Below are 24,520 nucleotides of genomic sequence, written 5' to 3' on the forward strand. Positions count from 1 at the left end.
CCACCTTGCTCTCCCCAGCTAATATTTGTTAGTTTATTTTTGCAGGCACCAAGTAATAGTGGAAAAAGTTTTTCCAATTTTCATGTTGCATTAAGTTGGCAATATGGCAGAGGGACTCGTTTCTATATCTACACATGCTTGAGCACAACATGTTCAAACTTTGCAGTTTTGAAACCCTTTACAATACCGAGAATTTCTATGTGACAGTAAGGTGATCCTCTTGTTGTGTGCCTGCTAGGCTTATTTCATTTAATTAGCGAGGTTTGGAAAAAAATTTACAACCAGGAGTATAGGGAGATACCTGGGATTCATAGTACTCTCAAAAAGTTAAGGTTGCGGTCTCCTCAAGGCCTATTATGCCTTTCTAAGTACAATATTAAGACTTTCTAAATACAGATGAAATTTGTGCTTCCCCCTGCTCTTGTGGGGAAGGCACTTATTTAAATTAATAAGGAAATATTGATCTGTACCTGGGGGGGCAGGGGGGGAGGTGAGGGGAGGAGGTTGAATTCTCATTATCTAGCCTTTACACAGGATTAAATGACTAAAAACAAAGTAACAAGCACACAACCAAACCATCAGTAAGTTAACCTGAATTTTAACTGGGGTTTTCCTAGAGCCAAATGCTGCTGCTTTATTATACAGGTGTTAAATCTCACTACTATCTAAGACTACCTATAAATGTGATGGATTTCAAGGTGCTTTCCCCATTGCCTCCTCTTAAAGTAAGTTGTGTGTACTTTGCACATACAAGCGTATAAAACACAATGAAGTTCTATTAATAGCTTTTAGTCGCAAAGATTATTCCCTACAATGTTTTCCTGTCATTAGACTCCTAATAACAGACGAATCTGGTGACATTCATCCAGCGTGGTTCATGAAGGATCCTAACCATGCCAACTGACACACACTGCAGAAGTTAATTCCAATATGCAATTTAAATATATATGAACTAATCCCATCCAATTTAAGAATTGTTTTCATGGCCTTCTTTTTCATATATTACTAGGTTTTTAAACTAATAATTTATAATGCTTATTTCTACTTTATTGAATATGATACTGAATTAAGGCTAGCAGAAGGACACCCATGTGTTATGGGGAAAGTTTTTTCCTAAATAATTTTTGAGCTATATTAAGATCCAGAACATTGCATCATAGAATTGTTTAGGTTGGAAAAGACCTTTGAAATCATTGAGTCCAACTGTTAATCTATCACTGCCAAGTCCACCACAAACCCACGCCCCCAAGTGCCACATCTACAAGTCTTTTAAATACCCCCAGGGATGGTGACTCAACCACCTCCCTGGGCAGCCTGTTCCAACGCTTGGCAATCCTTTTGGTGAAGAAGTGTTTCCTAATATCCAATCTGAACCTCCCCTGATGCAACTTGAGGCCACTTCCTCTTGTCCTGTCACTTGCTACTTGGGAGAAGAGACTGACACCTACCTCACTACAACCTCCTTTCAGGCAGTTCTAGAGAGCAGTAAGGTCTCCCCTCAGCCTCCTTTTCTCTCCTATATAAATACACTTGTGCAAATAATACTGAATAATACATCACTGTAATTAGAGAGGTAAAGATAACAGAGTCAGGACTGAGCTTCTTAACTAAGAAAGGTAAAAAAGCCTTTTTTGGGGTATATACATAAAAATCATTCCATGCAGCATCCATAGACTGCTTGAAATGAAATAGTAGAGGGTTAATCTAGAAGTGAAGAATACACTGTAAGTCAGCTGAACTATAAGTGATTTGGGGAAAAAAGGTCAGAGAAAAAAAAAATAGGATTGAATGTTCAGTTAGGAATTCATAATCAAATGGAAACTACAGCAAAATCTTTAATGAAGTAATTAGTCCGTAGTACATCTCAGTCCCAAAATTAATGCACTTTCTCTCTCATATTGTACTGCAAAAATTTTAAAGAAGCAACCAAATCCCTTCCAAGACATATGCTCCTTACAAGAAGGCTGTAGTAAAACTGGCTGGGGGAGGGAAGCTACTTGTTAAAATTAATGACACCTTTCATTAGAAATTTATGATGCTAAAAAGAAATTTCTCCTCCAAGCAATGCCTAGTCTGTAGCCTGTATGGGTTTTTCCAGTTCTAAGCAGAGATTTGGAATCCCAAATTCTAATGTCATTAAGGACTAAACTTCTCAGTAAGGTGATGGTTCCACCAGTCTCCTTTAGAGAAGCTAACTTTTGAAACCTCATCACATAGCTAGACACTGCAGTACATAGACTAGAGTCTAAATGAAGTATAATTTATTTTTCAAGACAAACATTTAGCTCTCCTTCTATTTCACTCAGGATTCAAAAATCAGTAAAGAAACAAAAAGTATACAAACCAAATCCGAGTCTAAATGAAACGCTGTTGATAAGTGTCCAGCATTGTATTGCTCTGCAGGACGACAATCCACTACAAAGAACCTTACTCCTTCCTGAAAGATAAAGATTTGACCTGTTAGAAAACGTTAAAATTTTTTAATTATTGATGGGAAAGTACATAATTCAATTATATTTTAATACTAATTCCAATACTACAAGCCCCCCTCAAAGGGGCTAACAGCTATCAGAAAGTCTTATTTAATTGGATTAACCTGAACATCTACAGTTACCAGACTAACAACCGTATTCTAATAGTGATTTCCCATTAATTCATCAGTTTGCACACCAGAAAGGTTCACCCAAGTGCATGCAGTGTAATTATTTCACCCCTCTGAGAAGAAATATAGTGGGTATAAGGGCACAAATCAACAAGACATCAGAAGGGACAACTCTGAAGTCCTAATTCAACAGTCCATTACTACTCAGCACAGCACATAAGGATAGCTTTATATCTCACTGGCTTAAGCAGGATATAAACAGACACTTAACTTTACTTGGACTAGGGAAAAAAAAAAAGCATGCATGATGAAACCAGGGCCTCGAAACTGCTACAAAAAGCCAGTAGTCAATAAGAAACGCTGTAGTCTACCTATACTATTATCCATATATTGGTCTTAAATACTCTAAGGGAAGTCCCTGCATCTAAGTATGTCTGTAATTAACTACAACAGAAATAGCTTGAATAGTATTTTTTTTGTTTAAACCTTTCATTGACAACAGACAGATATTTCATAATGTCATTCTCAAAAGGTACTGATAGCGGGTTTTAAATTTTCTCTACAATAGCTACATTTGGAAAGGAAATAAAATTAGTGAGATAATACTTTAGGCTCTCACTCCTCAGATTCAAATCAGCTACATTAAGCTCCCCTGTTCTGTAGCTCTAGTTGCTACAGCACAAATGCACTGTAGTCAGCAGATCACTTACAAGACAAGAACATATTTTCCTGAAATAGCAAATATTCATCAGTGTTGTTAGCACTCAAAAATATTTGTGATACGCAAAGTAGTAAGTGATTCTTTTCCTTTTCCATAAAATCGAGTGGGGGGAAGAAGAGAGTAATTCAGTATACTGACTCCTTGTTGCTGATTTGCTTGAAGAATCTCAGACACAGAAACCGCTAGACAGAGAGCCTGGCTCAAGTCTGTGTCATCATCTTTGAGGCCCAGCAAGCTGCTGCCAAAAAGACTGTGGTTGTCCTAATAAGGCAAGAGGAAAAAACAAAAAGTTAACTGAAGCCCATTGTCTTTAGATGTAAAGGCTTAAAATAAAACTATATCCACGTCACAAACATTAAGCCTGATACACGTGCATCTTGCCCAGCTAATCAGATTTTTGATCAACTGAAATTCTTTCTGAAAACCATGGCAAGGCCTGAACTTTCATTATAAACATGCTTGTTCACCACTCTGACCATGCTAACATGATGAAATACCACTGGGTATGGTACTGAGGTATGGTATGAGGCTGAGGTACTCAATGACTTTTTTGCCTCGGTCTTCATGGCAAGTGCTCTAGCCACACCGCCCAAGTTGCAGAAGGCAAAGACAGGGACTGGGAGATTGAGGAACCACCCACTGTAGGAGAAGACCAGGTTTGTGACCATCTAAGGAACTGGAAGATGCACAAGTCCATGGGACCTGATGAGATTCATTCATGGGTCTTGAGGGAACTGGCAGATGAAGTGGCTAGGCTCTCGTGAGACCCCACCGGGACTATCGCATCCAGCTCTGGGGCCCCCAACACAAGGACATGGACTTGTTGGAGCAAGTCCAGAGGAGGGCCACAAAGAGGATCAGAGGGCTGGAGCACCTCTGCTACGAAGACAAGCTGAGAGAGTTGGGGTTGTTCAGCCTGGAGAAGAGAAGGCTCCGGGGAGACCTTATAGCAGCCTTCCAGTACTTATAGGGGGCCTACAGGAAAGACGGCGAGGGACTCTTTATCAGGGAGTGTCGCGATAGGATGAGGGGTAACGGTTTCAAGCTGAAAGAGGGTGGATTAGATATTAGGAAGAAATTCTTTACTCTGAGGGTGGCGATGCACTGGAACAAGTTGTGGGCGCCCCATTCCTGGAAGTGTTCAAGGCTGGGTTGGATGGGGCTTTGAGCAACCTGGTCGAGTAGAAGGTGCTCCTACCCCATGGCAGGGGGGTTGGAACTAAATGATCTTTAAGGTCCCTTCCAGCTCTAACCATTCTACAATTCTATAACATGTTTCACTTAACCTTCTTAGCTTTCAATGATCCTCAACAGTAAATACCACCAGAGTAACACGATGAAAAAATTGTTTTAAAAAAAAAATCATTACAGTGAAATATTCAAAGTTACTGTCAGCAGAAGCTTAAACAGTCACCAAGAAGAGGAGGATTTCAAAATTACTTTGTTATTACCTTCCTGAAAGAAGCTGGAGTTTTGCTACAGTAATATTGTGCCAAAGAGAAGAGATCTTCTATATCCTCTAAATCGAGATTGGCTGGTGAAGTTTCTAAGAATTCTGAGATACACAAACAACATAAGCACACCATTATTTCAGACATCAAAAAGAAGCACAATACATCTTTTCACATCATAAAATGAGTTATTTTTAATACAGCCTAGCACAATTGAGTTTATTGATTAAACATGAATGTTGATTCACTCTCCAGGGGGAAAGAAAAGATAGAGGAAATACTCCTTATCTATAGGAAACCCATGCTATTTGCTAGAAGTTCAAGCATTCTACACAAATTATTTTTTACCACGCTCTTACCTCTGTATAATTTTAGCTTTCAGTTGTAATACTAAGTCAGCTGCCTTTTCTAGAGGGCTGACCAAGAGAATCCTCTAAAACAGAGTACTTAATCAGTAATACCTAGTACCTGAAACAATCAATACAGTATGTCCAAGATGGTACAAGGGCGTAGTTCTGCAGTATATAGCAAAGACGCGAAATTCAAGGCGCCCTCAATTTAACTACTAGGAGATTATTAATTATATTATGGAATGTAAAAAACATAAAAAAGGCTGGTGCAACAGGCTCACAAGAAATTTAGTGTAATTTCTATAAAAACAGAAGAGGGTAAGACAAGAACAACGAATTAGGCTCAAATCGAGTGCATACAAAGATAATAATCTTGAAAAAGCAAGAAGTGCAGTAGAGTTAAAGGATTTGAAAGTTCCTGCTTTGGGCTTAGAAACACGGTGATTGTTTCAACTACTCCAAACTGAAGTATAAAACTAGGTGTGGGAGTGCCAGAAGGAAACACAAGAAAACAATGTTAAGGACAGGGCAAATGTGATGCAACAAAAGAATACTAAGAAAGGATTTACTGTGTGAGGGAATTCATTAATGAGAAAATCACATGGAAATAATTAAATTATTCAGTTATTTAGTAATTAAAAATAATAATCAATGGGGATTATACTGGGTAAACATTTCAGTAGCAGCTATGTAAGAGAAGTACTTACTTATCATTTCTTCTTTATCTGATTGTTGTGCTAAGATAACATCTCTGAAAACAGTAGTCACAGACATAGATTAAGTCAGTAAAATCAAAATGAAACAACAGTGGATTAAAACTGTGTCAGCAAGGAATGTCCCAAAGAATTAACTATACACTTACTTTGCATTGACAAGGATGATTAACATTAGAAAATAAATAAAGAATGGATCTGCTTGTTGTAGATATCCATCCCATATTGCCTGAGTGACTTCAACTGAGCAGTAATATGAGAAGAGGCTTCCAAGCTAAAAATTTGAAAAATAGTGTGAGAAAAAGCAACATTTTTAACAGAGACACAAGATATCTAAATAAAATAAAACCAACAAAATTACATTAAAATATACATTTGTACCATGTATTGAAGGATGTTTCTACCCTCAGAAAAAATTTTTATTGAGACAGTGCAGTAATGCTACAGATTATCTGTGAATGAATATGCCTAGTGTGAAGGCAAACTCAGCTGTGCATTGTCAGCCTTGCAAATTCAACCAGAGATTAACACAATGAGGCTGGAATCCTGTTTACGCCATAGCCACTGCTAAATACCAATTATACCAACAAGACAATAATAAGAGAATATTATTTACGCAACTAGCTTAGCAAATAAGACTTTGAAAAGATCCTGTAAACAACATTCTTTTTATTTTTCACAGTAGAACCAAGCTAATTGAACATGGTTGCACATTAGTTTGACAACGTCACTTAACATCATGTTATGATGCTTTATGGCTGAGTAATTAAACATTTGCAAGCAACAGAAAATTTTCCTTACCATTTAACAAACTGTTTGCCTGCCCCCATGTTCCCATTTAAAAATACATCCTCTCTGATATGCAAAGTTCAGAGTGGATAAAAGGTAGGAACTTCTTTTCATACAAATGCATACCAGCTGGCTTCACTGCGGTCTTACTGAACTTGCTGACACATACAAACTCCATATCAACAGAGCTACAGCTTTCAAAAGCTCAGTATCTGGTTTTTAAACACGATATTTCAACACTTCCTAGTATACTTTTATAACAAAAGGTAAGAAGATCTATCCAATTCTGAGTCAAACACAACTGAAGACAAAATGTCCCTGACCAACAAGGCAATGAAGGTCTCTGAATGTTAGAAATACCTCTTTATAGATTAAATTTTTTGACAGATGAAACAAGGAATTTTAACATAATCTCATATTATAAAATGAGGTTTAAGTTTTGATTTTTTTTTTTTAAAGACCGTACACCAGAAAGCATAATATTAAGACTGCCAGCTACACTAGCTCATTTCCCTACCTCCTTCAAAGGGAAGATTTTTTCCTAATGAATCAATAAACTTTTAACAAACAACTTCAAAGCAGTTTGTATTTACTAAGGAAAAGACACGACTTTGAAGGCTGATGACTGGCAAAAGGCAGATTTTCCAAATATGGAAATTCTTCCTGGACACATTTTAATATTAAAATTGGTAGCAGCCTTAAAAAAAAAAATCACCTTTAAAAAAACCAAACCACAAATACAGATCTCGCAGGTTAATAATTCATTTCAGTCTTATTTCTTTAACTAAAAGTAATGAAGTTACAAAAAATTTTACAAAGTCATTGAAAGAGCCTAAAAGATTTCATCGGGCATATAAAGCCTTCTCTATTAATTTACAGAGTTTGCCTCTGCAAGCACTGTATCACAATTTTGTACCGCATATACTAAGTAGCATTGAAATATGAGAATTTTGCTGCTTTATGTTGTAGCCCTGCTACACAAACTTCATTAAAAAAAAATGATTGAGGAAAGCGTCTTTATAACTACCCCCAACTCGAGACAGTTTTCAAGTTAAGGTGAGGAGGAAATGACCAATTCTTGAAGAGATGTAAAATACACATGCCTAAATTCTAAAAGACAAAGCACTGTATCAGGCAGTCAAACATATCTATTAACATGGAGATTTTTAAAACAATCAGTAATTTGACTTTAAAAGACCCATTAGGCTATTTTTTAATCCATATCTACAATCGTACAGCTGCCCACTATAAAAACTAACATCATGGTTTCTTACTTTTTGAGTATGTCAGTTGCTCTCATTCTAACTTATTCCAAATACCTCCTAACACTAGTGGCTCAATTAACATCCAGCACAATAAAAACATGACATTAACAATATCTCATACCTTATTTTAAACCACCAAAGACAAAAAGCCCACACTATATAAAAACATGCAATTTATTTCAATATATGGAGTTTTAATCTCTTGTACTACTCTTCCATAAACTCGCAACATGTACTTAAATTTTAACAGAGATTTATTTCTCATTATGTTTCCCTACTTTCACTTTATTACCCAGTTGAGTGCATATGAGTCTGGAGTCATCTTCTTGGTATCAAGAAAGGAGCAGAGTTCAGGCTCGTGGTACTGAAGAAGCAGTCTAAATAGATGAAACGGTCTTCCTTTCATAGAACAATCCCTAAAAAGTAGCAGTGAAAATAATCATAAATCCCAAGTAATATTCCAGTTGTCAGACTTGCAGTAGCAATTCTTTATTAGTTGTGATTATGTAATTTCCCATATTGTTCTTTTAATTCACAGGGACTGATCATGAAGTCAACTTGCGTCAAGAGTTAAAAAAACAAACCAAAACAACAAAACACCCACAAACACTGAAAAGCCCACTATATTAATTATGCAGGAGAAAGAAGGAAATACTGCCAATACTTGACGGAGTATATAATACAGAAGTATTTTAAACAGATTTAAATATCAAAACGAGGCTAGCATGGTATCAGTGTTGTTAACTAAAAACAGAGTTAAAAAAATATAAATCATTCTAACATGGCAGTCAAAGGAAATTTAAAAGATGCTTATTTCATACATTAATAACAATTGTCAATTCATCAAGCAGGAAATACAGGAGTATTTAAAATGAAGAAATACTTGTTTAAAGACACTAAGAACAAATCTCAAGTGTTCAAAAAGTTAAGTAAACTTATGTGGGACTCGACACACAGATCTCCAAACACAAATATCACCCTAACTTGCTCAAACAAGGGTATGTCTGTGGTGGTAAAATGGAAACATTCACAGCAAATTAAACACGGGGATTCTTTTTTGAAATTATCACAACAACTCTGACTTTCCATTAAGTTAACAGGACAAAAACCGTGAAAAGAAGAAAAATATTCTATTAATGAATTTAGCATAAAATTCTAGACTTGCAAATTACTTTCTGTTCCAATTGTTAATATGGTCAATTATTCCAGTCACTCAGTCAGTCATTCTTTACCACCTTTTAACATTAAGAATGGTTATATACCCAAAAATAACTTTAAAAAGAATCTTTCCGCGTTTCTACTGACAGTGAAACAACCTTGTTTAGACATTTTTCTTAACTGTTTCGCTCCGCAGTTTTTTACTTCTGGTACCTACTGTAGTAATCAACCCCTAATAAATAACCAGTTAAAAAAAAAAAAAACCAACCAACACAACAAACTAAAACCAACCAACCAACAACCCCTCAAAAAAACAACAAAAAAACCCCACTTGTCAAGAATTGTGACTGCTTGTACCTATCCATCACCTCCTAGGCTAGAAGCCCCACGGAGGCATCAGGCTCAGCCATTAGAAGGACTGGTAAAAAACAAAAGCAAAGCAAAAACAATTAAAAAAAAAGTTTAGCTAAGGATAAAAAAATGAATTTCCCTGGAAACTAACCTAAGCTTTACTTTAGGAGAGAGTGGTTTATTGTTGTTGTTGGGGTTTTCTGTGAGGTTTTGTTTTGGTTCTTTTAACAACAACAAAAAAAGAAGCTATTTTCTACCCTCCATTAGAGGTAACATTGACATCAGGTAAGCAGATGAAATGGACTTTTCTCACCTGGCCCCTGGGATAAGACACACTTCCACTATCCACTTGCAGCTTTTTTATTAGTTCACTACCTTACAGGCTCTCACATAAATCATTGTCTACTCAGTTGCATATCTGAGATGGTGCTTTCTTCTACTTACGGCCCAAAAAAATACTTCCATATTAACTGTTTGTTAATTTTGAACAGTTCAGAAAACTCACTATTCTATAGGAAAGGCAGGACGAAAAGAAAGATAGGTACCCATAGGACACTTTATACCAAAAACCTTGAGAGTAACAGTGTTTCCAAAGAAAAAACAGCAAAACCTCCCTCATCTAAAATAACCTATTATGGTTTTTTTTCCCCTCATCTTCCTTTGACTTGCTAGAGACGCTCTTTAAAAAAAAAAAGATCAATATGGTTCCAACAGATTATACTGTACATTTCCCTCACCTGTTGTCAATATGTTGTTAGAATAAATTCCCAATAAATTTTTCACAACAGTTACAAAACATGAGAAAATGTGAATAAAATTGTATGATTTAAAAAACAAAAAAATAGCAATAAGTTAAAAATGAAACTTTTATTGAATAGTAATGATGGTCCAGCAGTCAAACGTCAAATTGAGACCAAAGTGACCTAAGCGGAGACTGGCAAGTCTACTATAAATTGCCTTTCTTTGCCTTTTATTCTCCCATTAGAAAAAAAAAAAGAAAAAAGAGAGAGAGAGAAAACAGTCTACATCTCATTGAAACACCACCCAGGTTCCTACAGGGAAACTCAAATACTAGACACTCTGAAAGCTTTCTACAGCTGAAAGTACACGAGTTACGTGACCATAATGCCACTATCCCCAAACAGTTCACAGAGCCCAGCAGTATTTTAAATCAGAAAGGGACACAAGCTGAGTCAAGTCACAGGACCAATAAATGTTTCCTGCCACAACACCAAACATGCACTTTTCCTAACAATTCTATGATGCAATATTACGGGCACACATCCACCAGCTGGGCCAGAATCTCCTCTCCAGGGAATCAGACTAAGCTCTTTAATTACAGACTATCCGTATATTATTTCACAAGGTCTTAATCAGAAGACCCTGTAGCCTCACTGGAGTGTCATGGTGCTACTCCAACATAAATAAAAAATTATTTTAGTGAGAGCACCCATATAACAGCACGAAGAGCTCCTATTTCATATTTTCTATTAAAAAAATACAAAATCTAACAACTTTAAAAAAAAAAGTCACTTCCTTCACAACTCAGTAGAATACAGGGAAAATATCAACTACTTCTTCTAAAGAGATTTTGAGACTTAATTAGTGCTTATGAAGTACATTGAAACGACAGGGATAGAAGTATTTCAGATATTAAGAATGCTAGGAAAGGAAATAAAAATGCTTTCACAGAACTTACATGAATTAGATATATTTTTTTAGGAACTATCTCAAATATTTTTGATATTGCATGAAATGACAGCTGTTTACTAAAAGACACATTTAATCGACATCAGTGACATGCTAACTCTTTACATCTTAAACCAACTCAATCATCTCCTGGACTTCAAATCAACAGGGAAAGATAGTTCAATTTATTATCAAATGCAGGAATTTGACAGCTTTGCTACAAACAGTGCTACTCTAGCCAAAACCAACATGCACATCCTTTCACGCTAATAAAAACGGTATATAGGCAAAATAAAAAGAGTTTTACCTTGGAATGAATTTATTCATGATAGCATAAAAGCAGTTGTACAAATCACTGCGTGGCAAACGAAGGTGCACCAGAGGTTTGAGTAGATGTATCCAGCCAAGACAAGAACTGTATTTGACATTGCGTGATTTACAATAAAAAGTAATAACAGACTCAATATCCACAAGTAATACTGACTTCTCCTCTTCTGGCACTGACAACTGGTCTGAAATAGGTACAGAAGCATAAACCATATTAATGGCCTTTCAAAGAAATGGAATGAGACTATTTCATATCACAATTGCACTAAGAAGGACTGCTTGGAAAGAAAAAAAAAAGGCAACAAAAACAGACAAAAAAATAGCAGGTTGGATTAAATGCTTACAGAAAGGCATTCAAAAAGGCATCAAAATACCAGTGATTTTATAACCCCAGTAGGATAAGGCATTTAAATATAATTTAAATATCACAACAACAGGATTAAAGCAGCTTGGCTTTTTCAGGATTTATATGAAACAAAGACGTAGATTCTTTTAATGCACAGAATGCCCCTCTTCTATTCCTATTTGATGTGCTCAACACATAACTTATGCTCAGCTCTACAACAAATTCATTTGAATCTCAACACAGATCAACCCACAATGCATACCTCCAATTCCTCAAAAGCCCACTGACATGCAAATTTATGAAAATCAGTAGCTTGAAATGAACTAAGCTTACAGACTTAAATTTTAGTATTAAAATATAAATCACATTTTTAATCTCTACTTCAAAGTAATTTGCCTAATGATACTTTAAATCTGGCGTTGTTAGGGTAACTATAAAAAGAGAAATTTATTTACATCTACACCTGGCTTTTAAATTTGATTTGGTACTGTTGCTATCAGAAGATACACTAACCATGAACATATAATCTTTTATACAACGTAGCACACGGTTTCAAATTCTTACAAATGTTGTAAGGTCTTAAATACTGTCATTATTCAGTTTGATACATACACAAAGCTCAGGTTTTCATTAGTTCCAAAGCATTGTTCTGCACAGACTCTTACTTAAAAGGCTGACAACGCTTCAGAAAAAATAGATTCATCGCCTCAAGTGAGGCGAATGCCAATAAGACATTCTGAAATATGTCAACACCATACCCCAAATTATGATTTCCTCCATGTGATGAAATAAATAACTACTTAGCTTGCTTAATTATACTGGTATTTATTTTACAGATTGTAGTGAAACCAGACTTTTGTGTAAATTCATACCATGTTCAGCTTAATATTAAATACCTCTTTATATTTTTAATAACAAATGTAATATTACACTTATGAATTATATATTTCAGAAATAAATTTGTTTTAATCCACTTAGATTATATTGATTTTACTACAGCTAAACTGACTAACAGTAAAAGAAGGGGAAGAGATGCCTATACACTATGTTAATACAGTGGCATTAAAAGTGACGTTTTCCCCCCTCGATTATGAGAAGCCCATGAGTCTCATTACTGTTAAAGAAAGTTTTTATTACTGAAGTCTTTAATATTTTCTCATCAAAGCCAGTCAATATTTGGTATTTCCTTTCCTCTACCTCGCAGGAAAAAAAAATAAAAAATTGTACATAAAATTCAAATGCCACCCAAAGAGTTACTTTAAATTTGGAGACTACTTGCTTTACTAAAACATTGAAATAGAGAGATTTAATCCAATCAAAATAGAAATCTCTATGTAAACTTCATTCTGAACTAACTTAATATTTATTACTTCAATAAGTTTAATATTGTTATGTATTACAGAATATTTGCAATAAAGACAAAAGGAGAACTAACAGACATTAAAGTGCTTAATTTTGTATGTTATGAATACTAATTGGGTGGTTTTGCTATCTGCCAGAAAAGACACTGTGGTTAAATAACACAGTAGAATTTTTCCCCCCCTTTCCTTTATAGGACAGAGAGAGAAGGAAAACAAGTCCCACTAGATTCTAGAGCTAGAAAATGTATAACTGCATTTTAAAAGTAGTATGTATGTGTGTATGCACACATCCATGCATGCAATAACTCTATTCTCTCCCTTAACTTTCAATTGTGCAAAAATAAATTAAAGCAGGTAAGAAAATATAAGTTTCTCTTACGGATGCCATAAGAAGTATCCCAATTTATAAGTCAGCATTGACTCCACCACCTGATGACTAACGCTGTTGCATGGTGTCAGGGATTTGGCCATTTTTGCAACGCATCGCCAACCAGATCTTGTGGCAGCTCCTCACAGACATACCGGAATATTATTTCCAATGTCCTGTCAGCATCTTGCTTTCACCAACACAACCTTTCATTTTTGCTGAAAACAGCATTAAAAAAAACCCCAAAACCTTTCAAAAAAATAGTCTTCAAATTCAAAGTGTTTAATATATTTCTTCCCTTAGAGGTTATATGCATTTTGGTGCTACACCAGCTTTTCAGATTAAGTACCAGTCATTAGACAATTAAAAAGTTGAATGACACTATAGAAAGAGCATCTGGTTTAAAAGATGGAGCTCGGAAAAAAAAAAAAACCTTATTTTTTTCAACTCCTGGAGCTTTCCTCCCATTTGGCTCTGACCATGCAAACCATCACTTAAAAGCTATCACTTCAAACTTTCATGACTTCCAGTCCTATTCAATATATTCATCAATGACCTGGATGAGGGGATCGAGTGCACCCTCAGCAAGTTTGCCGATGACACAAAGCTGTGGGGGGTGGCTGACACACCGGAAGGCTGTGCCGCCATACAGAGAGACCTGGACAGGCTGGAGAGTTGGGCAGAGAGGAACCTTATGAAATTCAACAAGGGCAAGTGTAGGGTGCTGCACCTGGGGAGGAATAACCCCACACACCAGTACAGGTTGGGGGCTGACCTGCTGGAGAGCACCTCGGTGGAGAGAGACCTGGGAGTCCTGGTGGACAACAGGGTGACCATGAGTCAGCAATGTGCCCTCGTGGCCAAGAAGGCCAATGGCATCCTGGGGTGCATGAAGAAGAGTGTGGCCAGCAGGTCCAGGGAGGTCATCCTCCCCCTCTACTCTGCCTTGGTGAGGCCGCACCTTGAGTACTGTGTCCAGTTCTGGGCTCCCCAGTTCAAGAAGGACAGGGAACTGCTAGAGAAGGTGCAGCAAAGGGCTACAAAGGTGATGAGGGGACTGGAACGCCTCTCCTATGAAGAAAGGCTGAGGGATTTGGGTCTCTTCAGTCTGGAAAAAAGACGACTGAGGGGGGCCTTATCAACGCTTATAAATACTTAAAGGGTGGGTGTCAGGAGGATGGGGCCAGGCTCTTTTCAGTGGTGCCCGGGGACAGGACAAGAGGTAATGGGCACAAACTTGAGCATAGGAAGTTCCACCTAAGCATGAGGAGAAACTTCTTTACTTTGAGGGTGGCAGAGCACTGGAACAGGCTGCCCAGAGAGGTGGTGGAGTCTCCAACTCTGGAGACATTCAAAACCCAGCTGGAAGCGTTCCTGTGCAACCTGCTCTAGATGACCCTGCTCTGGCAGGGGGGTTGGACTAGATGATCTCCAGAGGTCCCTTCCAACCCTACCATTCTGTGATTCTGTGACACCACCCATCTCAGAGTCAGAGTATAGGTAGGATACTACTGGTTTTTTACAAGTTCTTTCTGATTTTCTCTGCCCTCTCATAGCTTTCTCTAAAATGTAAACATCATTCTGGTTATTTAACTCAAATAGCAAAGCCCTAAGACAACTGAGAGCACAGAAGTTTTTGTGTAGGTGATCTAAACATAACTGAACTTACCAATTAGCTCTTGGCAATCCTTATGAATTATACTCTGTTCTGGTAGGTCTAAGGAGCCATCCCAGGATGCTAGGCTGTCCCCCTTTCCTACAACATTAAGCGCAATCTGGAAAAAAAAAAATAGAAAACCCTTTAAACAGTATCCTTTTGTAGTTACCAAATTATTGAACTCAATGAAGAGAAAAATCCTAAAACTGAATCAACATACATGCATATTAAAATTCCAGTACTACATCTCTTCTGTATAGATGCCTGGTAATTAAGTCATCTACCTCAAAACAAACACAATTTCAAGTATTTGCTGCTTCTTGATTTAAGTTTGTATTTACCTTCCAGACTTTGGCCCTCAAATCAGCAGGCAATTGCCTTCCTTGAATGATGTTTCTCACAGTTTCAAGATCACAGCCTCCTTCTTCCAGAGCGTCTGCAAGCTCTTTTTCCCTATAATAATGATATGCAATGTGCTTACTAAAAATTAATTATACAATATTATTTAATATTTATCTATTAAATAGCTGTTGACTGTAGGCTACTATCAGGCAAAACTCACATATATATGTAAACATATATTATAAGACAATTTGCCAATTACTGAAAATAAATATTTGCAAAATGTTATTTATTCCTTTGCTTTTAAGGCTGCTTGTTCAATTTCTAATTCCATTACATTAACATATGAGAAAATAGTAAGGTCAGAACATTTTTTGTTTGCTTTCATGAAGTGGCAGTGTTGCAAAATGTATCATAAAACCACAAATTTAGTTGTCATTTACAGATGCACAGCAAATTTTCACTCAGGCACAAACCACTCAAAGCGAACACTACACCTAAATTAGATGGCAGAGTTCTTTTAAATAAAATACTACATGACCTAGAAAACAGAAAACTTATTTCACAGGTTTAGAACAGTCAGATTTTAACCCCATCTTTCCCTGAAATGGGAAAGAATCTTTTAGTCAAACTCAGGTTTACTTAACTATAAAGTTCTAGTACCGTAAGTGTAGACATGTGCACAAAACTGAATCAAAACATACAAAAATGTTAATAATAGTGTAGAAAGTAGCAAAATACACAAATTCGCAAGACAGTCAAACAGTAATGATACTTAAATTGCCATAGTAAAACGGCAAAAGTTCAAAAGCATTATACGTAAGAAGGTACGCATTCAGAAATTATTACTTTACAATCTCTCCGATAACTTCTGCAGACTGTTTCAACAGTTCCATGCCTTCAACAATGAGAGAATCACATCTGATGACTTCAGGAATTTCAAGATTATGTAGCACGGCAGTGGCAAAACACCAGGTTCACTGGAAAAATAGCAATGGCAGTGATACATAGGTCCTGTAGGCAAAACATCTCCCTTACTGTGTATCCTCTTAATACTGTGATTCTCTTAATACTGTGTATTCTCTACTAGCTCTGACATATGCCTTAAGAAACCCTTTGCTTCATACACCTGAGGAGTTAAACACACAGCTGGGAGGTTTATAGCCAGGGCAAAACACAGAATGTGATTGTTCATTCAGGACAGATATTCAAGTATGAAGATGCATTCATCCATTGTGAACAACACATCTATTTATACATGTGCAATAACAGATGTTAAAGTGTTACCAGTACAATTCCCAATTAATCCACATGTTACATACTATGTAGCTGACTCCAAAACCCATCGAATGTCAGTTGTTGAGCTCTGTCTGTTTCTTTAATTTGCATATATCCACAACTAACTCCTTGATATAAAACTTCTCAAGTTTGGTCTTCTGAAAGCTAAACACAGATTACTAATTTTCTAAATATCACCCTTTTTGATAAATAGTTTAAAACCTCAATCCTGTAAGAATGCATGCATATACTTAACAATAAGCAATGAGCTAGTCTTAAGACATCTCAAAGTATTTACAAGTTTGCAGAGTAAGCATTTTCCTTGCATTGTATCAGCCAGTTTCTTTGACAGTACTTTTTGGTAGCACTTTAAATCATATTTCAAATATACACTAGGGCACAGCTAATAGTCTGTATTCTTGAAGCAATTTTGCAAATTTGGATGAAATAAAGTACAATTTACAAGGAGACTGACTTGCATTTTTTTCTTGTATTTTTATTATTTAAAAAAAATCCCAAAGCCCACTTATTATAGAACTACAGCCTGCACGGGTGAATATCCCTTTCCTGAGACAGAAATGGAGGTGGAAAAAATACATAAGCACACTTGCATATCCGTCACCTATCCTGTTGTCCAATTGTGTATATAACAACCAACACTGGAAGAATTAAATCACCATAACAGTTCAGCCTGAATAAAAATCAAGTATTTCCAGGACATTTACACAAAGAGACCTAGCACCCAGCAGAACTGTATGAACCCTGGGATGCTCTAACTTGAACAGAAGCCAAGACCAAACACCAGCTGAAGAGAGCTAGATGGTCTTAGATATATTGCAGGTTTCTGTGCACACTATGTATGGCACACAGAGTAGAGGGCAACAGCTAGGCCTTGAAGTATAGCACACAAAATACAATCAATTGCTATAAATACTATCCAAGTATTAAACGGGCACATAGAAATGAACGCAACAGCTGCATGGACATTGCATTTTAGGTGGAAAGTTCTTAAATTGCAATACTTAAATTTGGTTTCTATGTCCTCCAAAGAAAATTATCTGGGAAAAAAAAGTAATTTAATATATGTGAAACAACATTTAAAAATACATTTACACAAATTACAAAAACACATCTGACAAATAATGTTTTAGGGATCCATGAGTACTAATTCTACCAGTTACTTGTACCTAATATTCACAGCTTAAAAAGCCATGCATGGGTTAACATCAAGATCAACTTCAACATGTTATCTGCAAATGTGCGCTTCCTCTGTTTCTTTGATAATATATTACTATTTGCAAAATCTTCTTCCTAAGTACTGTCATCTGCATTTTATACACTGTGAAGATGACAGGCAAATGCTAGTTTTACTACTTCACTTTAAAAAGTAAGAATCTGATATGCCCATCTCCCACATGAAGAGATCTGATGCATTACCAAATTGAGTTAAACGAAGTAACAGCGGGGGGAGAAATTGTGTTATTCTAGTTATGATTTAATTAGCTATTCTTTTCCTCCATCAACTCCCAAGACTGCTCACAGGCTAGAAGTGAGGACTTCTCAAAGATTAAGAAAAATTATTTTCTAATAAGTATTCTATTCACAGTAACTTGCAAAGTACCATGAAAGTGATTTTGATACTTAACACATGTCCACTGGATGTGTTTTACCTTATTTCAGTTTGCACTACAAATGTTCCAGCAAACTGCTAGCAATCTGGATCTTTGTCTTTCATGAGTGAAGATCAGCTAGGAAGTCTTCTGTTCATACAGACAACAACTATTAAATTTATTTTGGAAAGAATGCAGCATTTCTCTTTACAGGTAAACTCCTCCACACAAGAACATCCTTCTCTCTGCCCTACCAGGGCTCCACTGCCTAACTCTAGGTGCTACCCTAAATTTTGGTGAGATGTGTACAATTCCAGCCTATATCCAAGCAATGGCCTGAAAGGTTAATTCCTACAAGACATACTGTTCCAAATGACACAGTGCATAATATTGTCATTATAGTGAAAATACTATGGGGTAAATTTCCGTACTTAAGAGAAGGGTCTCTGAAATTCATGCCAGTCCAGTGACATATTATAATCAACAGGTAAACTACCTATGCAGATATTTTTAAAGCCAAAACAATTAAGATGTGAGAGTGAGCTGAAGGCAATAAGAAAATAAAATTGATCAACTGATGGGAATTCAGCTTCACTTCTTTTTTTTAAGGTCCTATTTATTTTATTTACGTATGACTCTGAGGTAGTTAGTAATAATAAATTATAAATTAATGAAGAGATTAAGAAATCGTGGGGATGTGAACAGCAGGAAAAAGACAGTAGGAAGTGTTTTGATAAACTACAAATACATAGGAAAAGATGCATTGTATTAAGAAAAATACAATCAGTCAGTAGATTACAATGTCTGGAATGTATCTGCTGAAGTCATTACGCCTGCTAATTTGTTATAAGGAAAGACAGATAGATCCCTTTGAACTGCTTCTTACAAGTCAAAGTGCATTTTTGGAAAAAATGCTTCAAAAGTTTAAAGCTTTAATTTGTGATGGGCACACTACTAATACTAATTTATTACTTTAAAAGCCCAGCAGGTATTTTCTACATGTACCAAATTCATTATCTAAAATAATCTTATCGGTCCAAAACAAGATGATCGCTCTTTTCCCATATACACTGAATCTACTACTACACACCTGCCTGTTAAAGATATTACTCAGTGCCGTAAAAGAGGGTTAAAACACACTCCCACTTAGATATACTGCTTACCAAACTGCTTCCCATATACTTGACCACTGATCTGATGTTGGTGTAACACTTGAAAAGCTTCTTTGATTATTTTCTCCCACATTCTTCAAGTTACGCACTCATGGTAGCTGCTCACGATATCCTGTAGTATATCCACACTTGCAGTGTAAGAAACAGGATTTCTTAAACATCTTCACATATCATTCCTGTTTTCCTTAAATCAGAAGCAAGGCTGCTACCAGCTGAACCCTTGCCAAGAGTATCATCAGTTTTAGTTTCTGTAATTATCTTTAAGTTTCTGTTGTCATCTCCTAGGACATCAAACACATCCAATCTGCAAGATTTTGTGTATTTCTGATAACTGTAGCATGCAAAAAGAAAGACAGACACATATACCACAATACTGCCATCGGAATTATGAGGGCCGCCTGTACATATCCATGTTAGTGACAGATTGGACTAATTTATTCTAATATAATTTTATTACTTTTGTTACTAAGAAGGTAAAACTAAACTGCATTTTAAGCAAAGTACTTTACTTGAAAAAGCTCACAGTAGCATACAGGTTTATAACATGCAGTAATCACAAAAAAGCTTTGCTTAAAAGAAAACTGGGCAAGTGAATAGTGCTGATGAACATTTCCGAAGTCAATGGCTACTATCAATTTATTTTTATAGTCATCATTCTACCTTCCAACAGCAAAGAACATAGCTTCCCACCACAGAAAAGTATCTATATAAAACCTTCTTTTTTTTTCCCCTAGAAATATGCTTTTATATAATCTAGTTCTTGTGGTTCCTACTTTTAATTTAGGATTCTCCTAACTACCAGAAAAAAGCCTTAACAAGAGCTATATTAAATTGAAAGTGATGAGCAATGCGTGTTCTCTATTGAAAACAAACAAACAAAAATCAATCCCTCACATTTACTTCAAAATATCCATTGTATTCAGAACGCCATTGAATTTTCTTTTTTTTCCCCCAAATAGACTTTTGGAGAAAAACATTAATTGTGTGACATTTTTTACCTCTATTTTTTCCTTGAGTGTGTTAATTTCACATTTAACTGCAGAGGATATTTTGTTCATATGCTTTCAGAAGAAATACCATGGCTCCAAGCACTAATAAGCCAGATTCTGAATACAGAAAAAAAAAACCCAACACATATCTACTAGTTTTGTCACCCTGTTGTCTGAAACAGTTGGAGTGTATTTTTGGACCCATAAGATGAATGATTCCAATGCAAAGTTAAATGCACAGGAACAATTCCATCTGTGGTTAGATTTAGTTAGTTAGTTATATTTAGTTTAGGTCTTAACATTCAAAGTATAGATCTTAAAATAAAAATACTACTTGATCAAGTTGCCTGACGCTTGAGTATTAAACAAACATCTGCAAAAAGGTTTTAGAAATTAATTCATAATGGTTTATATCTTTATCTGTTTGAGAACCTGAACAAGAAACATGAAGTCTAAATAATTTATTTCCTTGATAAATGAGAAGAGACAAAACTGTAAGTATTGTATTGACTAAAATTAAGGTTAAAATAATGAAATAAATAGACCAAAAAAAAAAAATTAAGATTTTACAGCACAACTTGAAAGCAGTCTGCCTCCTTTGTGTTTTACAGTATTCTTAGCTCTGGACACAGATATGTTTTCCAGCATAAAATACAATACAGCCAGTAAATTCTCAGGTTAATTTTTGATAACATACCAAATAGCTAAAAATAAATATTTAATAGACAAGGTCTGACAGATTTTTCTAATTTTTAAATCAAAACTGTTGATGAACTTCCTGTATTTACTGAAGAAATAGCTGACAATCTCATCTTTTAATAACTCTGTACAAGAAGTCTGGGGTAGTGGGTGGGGTTTTTGTTTGGTTTTTAAATTGTATTGTACAGTGGCAAGTTTCCCTGGTTTTTATTAAACAAAACACCAAGCACTCTGTACGGATGTTGAGGGTTTTAACTCATCATTGGTTTGTGCCCCTTCAAATCACTTACACCAGCACTGCATGTCAAGTTGACACAGGAAAAATAAAAAGGGCTTTTTATGTTAATAAGCATGTCTAGATTCTACATACTCAAGGTGCAGTCACAGTCTCTGAACAAAAAATTACATCTGCCTTTGAATCCTCCTTAGGAAAGCTAAGCTCATTCAAAAGATACATATCACACTAGTAAAACAACAACTGCTCAGCAGCATTCAGATATGTATACAAGACAACAGGTTAAGTCAATAAATGAAAAAGAAAGTATTTCACTGAAACTTGCATTAAAAAAACCCAAACAAAACACAACAACAAAACCAAAAAGCCACATGAAATTTCTAAACAAGCAATAAGGAATACAATTTTATGTTGTTCACAGGGTTCAGCTCTAATAACAGGATATATTCTTGCATATTAATGAAGCATTTAAGCATAAACTTCTTGAACTGTTCCCATAAAGACTTACAAAATCTCTTCTAGTGATGTCTTCAAGTTTGCCTTTTCTAGTAGTACCAGCACATCAAATTTCCTGTAATTACATTTTGAAGCTACCAGTCAGAACGGCAAAATGCAGCTTGTGCCTTGAAATATGTCTGGAAATCCCATTTGTGCCTTGTTCTTAACCAGGAATTTTAGCAGTTTGTTGTGATCTGGGAGATTGTAATATTCTTTCAACATTAGTAATGAAAGAGATTTGAAGTATTTTTTCAGAAATATTTCAACACAATTCTTATTCAATGTCCAGGGTATCAAAGTGTCAAGACCACACTGTCAATGAGTCTATCCTTAACTTTGTAACTATAGGTCCCAACAGTCAGGTCTGTATTTAGAAATAATGCTTATGCAACACTGGATCTACAGAAAACGCTTCATAAATTTTGAAGCTGTAACTAAAAGAAAAAAAAAAAGGCTAAAAACCAGCACCGATTCATTTTCATTTGCTAGTAAGAGATACTTAGTTGTTTTATTCAAGAGCTGTATTTGTGGAACCAACCTACACAAAGAACAGATACCAGCTACACCTGCATGCATGTCAATTCCGGCTTCTTTCAGTGAGATAACTAAGCGCAAAGAAAGCTGAGAATAGTTAGCAAGAAACTTTGAACCTGCCACATAAAATAAAGCCTAGAAGCAAAAGCATCAGATTCGAAATGATCATAAAAAGCAGGTCTGTAATGTAATTGTTTGAAAAGCATCTACGTGGAAAGGACAAAGACCAATGCTGTGCCAGGGAACCACAGAAGGAAAAGAAATCACATGCAATGCAGAAGCGCAAAGAGAAAAACAAAGTGAAGATGCACAGGAATGGAGATGTGCTGTGCAATAAGAATAGCTTCAGTGTTTAAACACAATGTTTATTTAAGCCTCGGCAGTCTTAAGTGAATACACATGCACAAACACTAAAAATCACATCACTGTTACCACCAAAATGATCCTATACTCGCTCCAGAAATAGTCTCTATTCTTGTCCTATAGGTTCAATGTAAAATCCATTGTAAGTAATAGCTGCAACAGAGGAAAGTGGCGAGCAAAACCATTCAGAAAACAAGCCACGACCTACTGTTGTCACCTGTGCTTGAACAGGTACGCAGAGAAAGGGGGAAGCCGAACTGAACAAAGCAACCCCACTCCAGGCAGCCAGACGCACACATCCAGCAGCTCCTACCGCCCATTAAAGCCGTCATTTCAAACTGGAGCAACCGCCTGGCTCCAGCCTAGGCAGGGACAGAGGCCGCCCCGTCTCGCCCTCGTTTTGACGGCGGCGCTTCCTCTTTCGAGGCCGGGCAGCTGCTGACCGTCCGGAGGCGTCCGCCCGGTTCTCGGGCTCGCCCCAGCCTCCCACCGCGCTGGGGCCTGTCAGCCCGGCGGGCGGGGACACAGGGGAGCCGCCCTCGGCCCGGTCAGCTCCCCCAGCTACTCTACCCCGGCCCAGCGCTCCGCGGCGGCGGGGCCACGGCCTCACACTCCGAGCCCGGCGGGCCCCGGGGGAGTGGGCGAGGGGGAAAAGGCGACGTGCGGGGGAGAAGGAGTTAAGCCCCTCTCGCCCACCGACCTCTCCCCTTCCTCCCCCTCGACCCCGCTGCGGAGGGGACGGCAGGGAGCGGAGGGGAGAGCACCGGCACCCCCCGTAACTCACCAGCTACTCGACGGCGGCGCCTCTTCCCCTTCCGCCATAGCTGTTGACGTGCCTCCTCGCTTAGCCGTAAAGCGCGGACGGGTGGTGCTTTTTTTTTTTTCCCCCTGACGCCCTTCCTCACCACGCGCCGGCGCCCGTCCTCCGCCTCGCCCCGTGCTGTCGCGAAGTGAGGGGCGCCCGCCGCAAAGCGCGGAAGCCTGGCACAGGAGAAGGGCGGTGCCTGCCTGAGGAAAAGAGGCGGGAACCGGGAACTGGGACGGGACGGGAACCGGGGGCCAGGGCGGGTCGGGAATCGGGGCTGGGTCAGGGTCAGGGTCAGGGTCTGCCGCTGCTGCCGCGCCCCAACGGCATTCACCTGAGGCAGCTCAGGTCACCAGCAGCTGCCCAATGCCTTCCACTAGAAGGCTTCGGGATCGGTGTCCCCGGCAGGGAAGCCGTTCTGTGACGGATTTGAATTATTGTCGGTTTTTGTGTTACTTTCCGTTTTCATAAAGGCGGACTGCTATGCTTTGTGTAGGTTTGATTAACAAATTACTTCCCTCCCCAGAGTCAGCATCGTGCCAGGCTATGCTCCATGAGCCGCAGGTTAGAATTCACAGTTTTTACGCAGAACCCAGTTTCCAAAGACTACAAACACCGGAAGGCTGTGCCGCCATACAGAGAGACCTGGACAGGCTGGAGAGTTGGGCAGAGAGGAACCTTATGAAATTGAACAAGGGCAAGTGTAGGGTGCTGCACCTGGGGAGGAATAACCCCACGCACCAGTACAGGTTGGGGGCTGACCTGCTGGAGAGCACCTCGGTGGAAAGAGACCTGGGAGTCCTGGTGGACAACAGGGTGACCAGGAGCCAGCAATGTGCCCTCGTGGC

At 37.6% G+C, this 24,520-nt stretch overlaps 1 protein-coding gene across 6 annotated transcripts in view; it reads right to left on the minus strand.

Annotated features, from left to right (window-relative positions):
* TBC1D23 (TBC1 domain family member 23) overlaps nucleotides 1-23,747 on the minus strand; it is a 35,925-nt gene extending 12,178 nt beyond the window's left edge. For 2 of the 6 annotated variants that reach the window (XM_054188373.1, XM_054188370.1), the window contains exons 1-10: nucleotides 23,652-23,747; nucleotides 15,489-15,600; nucleotides 15,160-15,265; nucleotides 11,397-11,601; nucleotides 8,184-8,307; nucleotides 5,987-6,111; nucleotides 5,832-5,875; nucleotides 4,775-4,878; nucleotides 3,462-3,584; nucleotides 2,345-2,437 (exon numbers count right to left, since the gene is read on the minus strand). In XM_054188373.1, the coding sequence (XP_054044348.1) occupies nucleotides 2,345-2,437; nucleotides 3,462-3,584; nucleotides 4,775-4,878; nucleotides 5,832-5,875; nucleotides 5,987-6,111; nucleotides 8,184-8,307; nucleotides 11,397-11,601; nucleotides 15,160-15,265; nucleotides 15,489-15,600; nucleotides 23,652-23,689 (1,074 nt within the window). In that variant the 5' untranslated portion in view covers nucleotides 23,690-23,747. Of the gene's footprint in view, nucleotides 1-2,344; nucleotides 2,438-3,461; nucleotides 3,585-4,774; nucleotides 4,879-5,831; nucleotides 5,876-5,986; nucleotides 6,112-8,183; nucleotides 8,308-11,396; nucleotides 11,602-15,159; nucleotides 15,266-15,488; nucleotides 15,601-16,338; nucleotides 16,470-19,540; nucleotides 21,013-22,936; nucleotides 22,982-23,651 lie in introns of those variants that run through there. The other 4 variants (XM_054188368.1, XM_054188369.1, XM_054188367.1 and 1 more) reach the window with 4 other exon arrangements.
* Nucleotides 23,748-24,520: the final 773 nt, after the last annotated feature.

This window comes from Rissa tridactyla, chromosome 1 (assembly GCF_028500815.1).
Source record: "Rissa tridactyla isolate bRisTri1 chromosome 1, bRisTri1.patW.cur.20221130, whole genome shotgun sequence".
In the NCBI taxonomy this organism is placed as follows: Eukaryota; Metazoa; Chordata; class Aves; order Charadriiformes; family Laridae; genus Rissa; species Rissa tridactyla.